Genomic DNA, 7,932 nt, shown 5'->3' with positions numbered 1-7,932 from the left:
TGTGTATCTATGTTATGGGTCATGAACAATTGTGTATATGATGTGGATTCTGACAAAAATTTTGATAACAAGTATCAATATCACATGAGCATGTCTCGTTTTTCTGTCATTTCAATGGCTAAATCAAATTATTCACTTTTGTTCAAATCGTATCATATTCCTCCCTTTCTGCTCATAAGCAGAAAGAATCACTTCCTCAAAGCAAACAATTTTTTTAGGACCTAGAAAACGATGTCCAAAAGAATGAAGGACAGGCTTTGTCATTCTTATGCGGCTCTCCCCTCTGTCCTTCGGCACTACTCTAATAAGGGTCAAACCCCAAGAAAGGGACGCAGGTCACAGATTGGCTTTGTAGATCTCGAGCCCGGGAGAGCGCGCCCAACTCTCAGCTCAATTGGCCGGAACCCGTGGGGCGGGTAAGGTTGCAAGCCGGCCTCATATTCTGCGCACGCGCGGATGCCGGTCCGTCCCGACGCGTTGAGGCGTGCTCCCCAAACCGAAGTTGCAGTCTGTAAAGAGCAGCGTCTGGTCGCCGTTGGCCTGTGCTGCGGAGCAGTCCGCCGCCAGTTCCCGTCCGCGGGATGCTGCTGCTATCTTTGGGCGGCCAGTGGGCGGCCGGGCTGAGGCCTGGCGGGAAGAGGATGGCATGGTGGGCGGCTGCCATGCTCCGAAGGCCCAGTGTGGCGGTCTCGCGAGCGATCTCCTGCAGCAGGCCCTTGGGGCCGGTCGTCGGCGGGAGCGCGGGGCTGCAAGGAGCCCACCCCCTTCTCCGGCGTCTTGGGCCAGTACAGGTCGGCTGTCCGAGGGCTCGGGCGATGTAGAGTTCGGACCGGGGAGCTTTCGCGGCTCTCCGTGACCTCGGTGTCTTGACTGTTGCTGGCTAGAATGTGGCAGGAGCCCTTCCTGTGCGGGGCTCTGTCCCGCGGTTAGCTGCCTCCTCGAGTCTGGGAGCACCGTGGGAAGTGGAGAGTGGATTCTTTCCTGGGTGGTTCCAAAACTCTCTACCTGTGATTGCTGATCCAGACGGTTTCTGATGACAATTTGGTATTAGCTCCCTTTCTGCTCATAAGCAGAAGCTGGAAAGAGTTAATTTGTAAAGAAACTGGATGCAGCACCTAGAAATTGAACTGAAAGAATTCGAGTAACCTGTGTTCTATTTTCTAGATTAAGTGGCTTGACCACTCTCACCCCTACCCATGGGGGATCGAACCCCAGGACCTTACTTTCGCGGGTGCTCTACCACCACTAAGCTGCATCCCCAGGCTAGGTGGCTTCATTTTTTTTTTTTTAATAAATATACTTTTGATTGATTTATTTATTTTTAATGTGGTGCTGAGGCTCGAACTCAGCATGTGCTAGGCGAGAGCTTTACCACTAAGCCACAACCCCAGCCCGCATAGGTGGCTCCGCTTTTATCTCAGGAGAAAGATGAGGTGTGTACATTAATTCTTTAATTTTAATCTAAATAAATTGTCTCCTTCACTTATAAAATGTCAAAATTGGCAAGCCTGGTTGAAACGTAGAACTACCTAAGAGATTAGAATCGAATAGAATTTTAGCATAAAGGAATTGGGCATGTCTTACATTTTGAAGTGTGGGCACTGTGTGGGGAACTCTTGTGTTCGGTGATATTTGATGAAGGATTTCGCAAATGTTTTCCATGTTAAGAAACAAGAAATGCAAAGTATTTACAAGGCCTTTAGGAAAAGACTTGCTCTTAAAAAAATACTATGTATACTATAGAATTTGCAGTGTTTTACTTAGATTATTGTATTAAAATTAATTTCTTTTCCTTCTTTTTCTTCCTTCCTCCCCTCCCCTCCTCTTCCGTTCCTCCCTCCCTCCCTTCCTACCACTGAGCCACATTTATTTTTTATTTTGAGACAAGGTCTCACTAAGATGCTGAGGCTTACTTTGAACTTGCGATCCTCCTGCCTTAGTCTCTGGGATTACAGGCGTGCGACACTGTGCCCGAATAATTTTACTTATTTTGTTTCTGAAAAAAACCAATGCATTTAAATCAAATGAAAATGATGTTTTCATTAAGAAACTATCCTGTTTAACTTTTTACTTGTTTAAGGTCAAACTGAGAACTGGATGAAAGCCTACCAAGCTCTCAACTCAGCACCCTTCTCCTTTTGACTGAATTTAAGCAAAGTCGCGCTGATAACCAATTTGATTTCTTTAGCTCTGTAGACTATATGGGAGAATTATTCTTGTAAACTTATTGACAGATTCTCATCTACTCTTCATTATTTTTATTAAAATAACCTTTAAAAAATTAGAAGTTGATTCAAGATGCAATTTAATCTGTACTCATAATGGTCTCTTGTTTCAATAGATACCTGTTTGTTGGGATAGGTATGTTCGATACTTACATACACAACTTGACAAATCAGAAGATGGAAGGCTGATTTATACTGGGAATCTGGCTCGTGCAGTATTTGGTGGGTAATCAAAAATGAGGGGGTTCCTTTTTTTTTTTCTTTTATTATAAAGAACATTTTTATATGTTGGGTATTATTTTAGCATCTCTTAATTACAAACCATAAAAATTAGATAATTTTTCCCTTAAAGCCTGTTGATAAGATGTAGAGGTTGAGATCTCTGCATTTTAGAGAGATTTAAAAAATATGTTTGAAGGCTTTATTATAACTTTGTGATCTTATGACATTCACACTTCCATTCTTTGGTCCTCTCTTAAGATGTTTAACAAATAACAAAAAGTGTAATGTTTGAATGTGCAGAGAAAAGTGGAAGATTACTGCTAAGAATTTTTTTTGGGGGGGAGTATAATAGGGGAACTTTCCATTTTTGTTTTGTGGCTAAATTTGACATTTAAAATGAGCATGGGGTTGGGGGGCATACCTCAGTGGTAGAATGCTTGCTTACCATGCTTTAGGCCTTTGGTTTAATTCCCAGCATTGGAGGTGGTGGTGGTGGAGGAAGCATGTAATGCTCTTTTTTAAAATTTATTTTTTATATTTTTTAGTTGTTGTTGGACCTTTAATTAATTAACTAATTAATTTACTTATATGTGGTGCTGAGAATCAAACCTGGTACCTCATACATGCTAGGCCAGCACTCTACCACTGAGCCACAACCTCAGCCTATGTAATGCTTTTGTAATTCGAAATTATATAAATTATGCATTTGTTCAGATTATCTTAGAATTAGCAACAGAGACATTTATTTAGTGGTTTTCCCAAGTGGTAGAGAGTACTTGTGGAGGAGGAAAAGACTATTAAATAACTACAGGTTTAAAGCACTTTCCTTAGATCATAATTTAGCACAAAATACAGGTGGGAAAAACTTAGTAATATTATGATTTAAAGTACAATCAGAAATATCTGCAGGATTGATTTATAGCCTAGTATGGTCACAAGATTTCAGTACCCACATTTGATGATGGTGTCAAAGTATAGTTTGCATTATTTAGAACTTTTTAGGAATAAGAACTGATTATAATCACAATTGAGTAGTATTCTAAAGTTAGTAGAACAATCAGTGTTATGTAGTTTCTTCTGAAGTTAATTCATAAATAGATCATTCAGTCTAGTGTCTTGTCTCGGGATACCTACATTGATGTCATTGAGATATGTTTTAACAGTGATCCCTGTGTTATCTTTCTGTCTGAATACGAATGCTATTTCTTCAAATATAGGAAGGCTTATTAACTTATATTTTGTTCCCACTTGACTCCTTTTTTGGAAACCATAAAACAGTAGTTAATTTTGGTATGTGTAGGTTGTAATATTTGTGGAAGAGTGTAACTATCCATTAGAATTGTAATTTGAGTTCTTTCAATATTATGATTAGTAGGAAGTCACTCTGAGATTAATATTATATGGAAATTGAGGGAGAGACATTAAGATAGTAATACCATTCTTTTTTTGGTACTGGGGATTAAACCTAGGGGTGCTTCATCACTAACCTGCATATCCAGCCATTTTTATTTATTTAATTTTGAGACAGGGTCTCACTAAATTGCTGAGGCTGGCTTCTAACTTGTGATCCTCTTGCTTCTGTGTCCCATTTCACTGGGATTATAGGCATACACCATCATGCCAGGTTGTTGTACCATTCTTGAAGGTTTCCTAAAATTCTAAATGTTGACACTTGAAGGACAATTTATTTATTTATTTATTTAGTTTTGGAACTGGAGATTGAACTCAGAGGCACTTAACTACTGAGCCATCTCCAGCTCTTTTTTGTATTTTATTTAGAGACAGAGTCTCGCTTAGTTTCTTAGGGCCTTGCTAAGTTTCTAAGGCTGGCTTGTGTTAGAGTCTGTAAACAAGTCAAAATAACACCTGGCATTTTGCCAGGGGAATGTTAAAGTTCGTAAACAAGTCTGGATGGTGCCTGGCAAAATGCCAGAGGGAGTGGTTTGAAAAGTAACAAAAGCGAGCCATTAAGTGTGGAGATTTCTTATTGGTTCAGTGCTGTATCGAGTTTATGCTAATTAGATAAGCTGTGTGGAATGTATAAATACTGCTCCTGTCCTGCAATAAACGGCTCCCACTCCTGCTGTATCAACGTACACAAGCTATTCGTCCCCCCTGGTTAGTTTGCTGCAGCCGGACTGCGGCAGGCTTGGAACTCTTGATCCTCCTGCCTCAGCCTCCCAAGTCACTGGGATTACAGGCGTGTGCCACTGTGCCTGGCTTGAAGGACATTTTAGTTCTCAGTTATTGTTAATGAGCTGGAGATGTAACTTGGTGCTAAAGCTCCCCTGGGTTCAATCTCAGTTCCACAAATGAAACAAAAGGGCTGTGGATGTAGCTCAGTGATAGTGACTGACTATAATCCCCAGTACCACCCCCAACTCAAAAAAAAAAAAAGACTGAAGAAGAATATAACAGAAAGAACTTGGAAGATGGAATTCCAGTTGGATCTTTTAAGACAAGTAAAATTTGAATATGAAGAGTTGTGAAAGGGGGGAATCCCAGGCTCAGAAGTATTACAAGCAAAGGTACAAAAGTGGGAAAGCCAGAATATATTTAGAAAATAGCAATTACTTCATTCCTACAAAATAAAGTATACATGTGTATTAGTTTCCTTGGACTTTCATAATTACCAAAACCATGATGATTTAAAAACGGCAGGAATTTATCTTTCTAGTTCTGGAGGCTAGAAATAAAATCAAGGTATTGACTGGGCCTTGCTCTCTTTAAGGCTCCAAGGAAGAATTCTTCCTTGCCTCTTCGAGCTTCTGGCGGCTCCTGGCATCGCAGCATTCCTTTGCTTGTAGCTGTGTACCTCCTCTCTGCCTTGGTCTTCACATGACAGCCTTTTCTCTGTCCCTTGTTCATCATTTTCTGTCCTTAGGAGGACACTGCCATTGGATTTAGGGCCCACCCTGGTCCAACACAATCTCATCTCAATCTTTAAAATTGCAGAGACCTTATTTTCAAATAAGGTCACATTCTGAAGTTCAGGGTGGACATGAATGTGGTGGTGGTGGTGGGGCAACTGTTTAACCCACTACAGTGTGACAAAAGTAATAGAGAAAAAAGGTGTTTTGGAAGGATTGAAGAGACTTTTCTATATAGGAGGCAACTTGGTCCCCATTTCTCCCTTGTGTACCAGTGTCATGGCAAACTGCCTGTCGGAAGATGGAAGGAAATATTTTTAAATTACTGATGCACAATAATTAAGCCTCCAGCCAACAGCAGTGTATGAGAGTGTCTACTTTGCTAAAGCTTTACCAGTAGTATGTTGTGAAACTTCAGGCTTTTGCCAATTTTGGGGAAAAACGGCATCTTTAAAAAAAAAAAAAATGTATATATATATATATATTTAGTCGTAGTTGGGCACAATACCTTTATTTTATTTATTTTTTATGTAGTGCTAAGGATCGAATCTAGCACCTTGCACATGCTAGATGAGTGCTCTACTGCTGAGACACAACCCCAGCCCAAAATAGTATCTTACTGTATGATTTTTGGTTTTGTGTTGGCAGTACTTGGAATTAAACCTGGAGGCGCTCTACACTGAGCTACATCCAGCCCTTTTTTTTTTTCTTACGACAGGGTCTTGCTAAGTTTATGACACTGGCCTCTAACTTAGAAATTTTCCTGCCTCAACCTTCCAAGTAGCTGGGGTTACAGGTGTGCATTACGGTGCTCAGGCTAATATGTTTCTTAAACCCTAGTGGTATTTTTGTTTGTTTATTTATTTATTTATTTATGGTGCTGGGGATTGAATTCAGGGGCACTCGACCACTGAGCCACATCCCCGAACCTATTTTGTATTTTATTTAGAGATAGAGTCTCACTGACTTGCTTAGTGCCTCACTTTTGCTGAGGCTAGCTTTGAATTCATGATCCTCCTGCCTCAACCTCCCAGTCTGCTGGGATTACAGGTGTAATGATATGCTTATGATACAGGAAGAAGAGGCAAGTAGCTTGATAGAATTGCCCATGTTAAAAATTTTTGTTTTACTTGTTAGTAGAGTTTTATTTGAAAACCAGCTGTCTGAATCAACTTTTATAGTATAAAACAGTTCTTTGAGGAATATTAAATCTTTTAATGGTTGAGGCTATATAACCCTAAAGCAGATTTCTTACCTGGTGAGGCAGTGCATTATAATGGCCAATGGTATGGACTATAGAGTCAACTTGATTGGGTTTGAATCCCAGTCCAGGTACTTCATAGGTATATATCATTGCAGAAGTGGCTCATCTTTCTCATTTTTTATCTTATTTATTTTCTTCACAATTCTGGGGATCAACCCAGGGCCTCACATGCACTAGGCAAGTACTCTACCATGAGCTATGACCTCAGACATAATTGTATTTTTTAAATGGGCTGATAATGACAATTGTACATCCATCTTATAGGGCTTTTCTGTGAATTTCATGAATAAAAAATGAAAAGTCTGTAAAGTGTTCAGACAGAGCCCATCATAAAATAAGCACTATTTTGTATTTTGATTTTGTTGATGTTTCAGTGGTGATATAGGAAGAAAAGGTAGAAGAATTACTAGGATAGATTGATTCTTTTATAAAATTTAAATGTATTAACCCTCTCCCATTTTCTTTTTCTATTTAGGTGTGAAATGTTTCTCTTATTCTACAAGTATGCTCAGCCTTGCATTTCTACCATACATTTTAGCACAAAATAATATTATATTTGGAAGTCTGCCTTTGCAAATCTTATTTTATGGCATCATAGGAAGCTTTACAGTGATCACTCCAGTGCTGCTTCACTTTGTTACAAAAGGCTATGTTATTCGGCTATACCATGAGGCCACAACGGACACTTACAAAGCCATTACTTACAGCGTTGTGCTTTCAGAAAAGAGTACGGTATTTCACCAGAATGATGTGAAGATTCCAGACAGCACACATCTTTTTACCACATTTTATGCTAAAACAAAATCATTGTTAGTTAATCCAGGGCTCTTTCCAAACCCTGAAGACTATAACCATCTAATGGGTTATGACAAACCATTCACTTTTGACACAGAAGAAACCAATGAAAAGAAGCAGTTTGAGGATGAGAAATGAGCTTGTTGTTTGTTTTTATGTTTGTGCTTAAGTGTGATTTTTGTTTCATTGTATGATAAGATTGTCTTTACTTTTGTGTTGTTAGTGATTAATAAAAATAATTTAGAACTACCAGATTCTAATTTTCAGAGAATGATGTTCCTTTATAATAAAATAAGCTATATTTGTAAAACAAAGCAGAGTATCATTTTTGTTTTAAAAAGTGTGAATATTTGTTGGATATGGTGGTGCACTCCTGTAATCCTAGTTACTCTGGAGGCTGAGATAGAAGGATCATAAGTATAAAGCCAGCCTAGGCAATTTAGTAATAGAATGTTTAAAAAGAGAGAGATACTGGGGATACAGCTCAATGGTACACTGTCCCTGGGTCCAGTCCCAGTAATGGAGGGAAAAATGTGAATATTTATGTACCTATTGA

The 7,932-nt window shown here is 39.3% G+C and overlaps 1 protein-coding gene across 1 annotated transcript; it reads left to right on the top strand.

Annotated features, from left to right (window-relative positions):
* Nucleotides 1-457: 457 nt before the first annotated feature.
* Tmem70 (transmembrane protein 70) lies at nucleotides 458-7,630 on the top strand. Its single transcript, XM_027947345.2, has 3 exons — nucleotides 458-791; nucleotides 2,342-2,447; nucleotides 7,057-7,630. Exons 1-3 carry the CDS (start codon nucleotides 582-584, stop codon nucleotides 7,512-7,514), a joined length of 774 nt encoding a protein of 257 aa, XP_027803146.2. The 5' UTR covers nucleotides 458-581; the 3' UTR covers nucleotides 7,515-7,630.
* The last annotated feature ends 302 nt before the right edge of the window (nucleotides 7,631-7,932 follow it).

Source organism: Marmota flaviventris, chromosome 15 (assembly GCF_047511675.1).
Source record: "Marmota flaviventris isolate mMarFla1 chromosome 15, mMarFla1.hap1, whole genome shotgun sequence".
Classification (NCBI taxonomy): Eukaryota; Metazoa; Chordata; class Mammalia; order Rodentia; family Sciuridae; genus Marmota; species Marmota flaviventris.
Note: the sequence above shows the minus strand (reverse complement) of the source record. Positions and strands in the feature narration are given on the sequence as shown.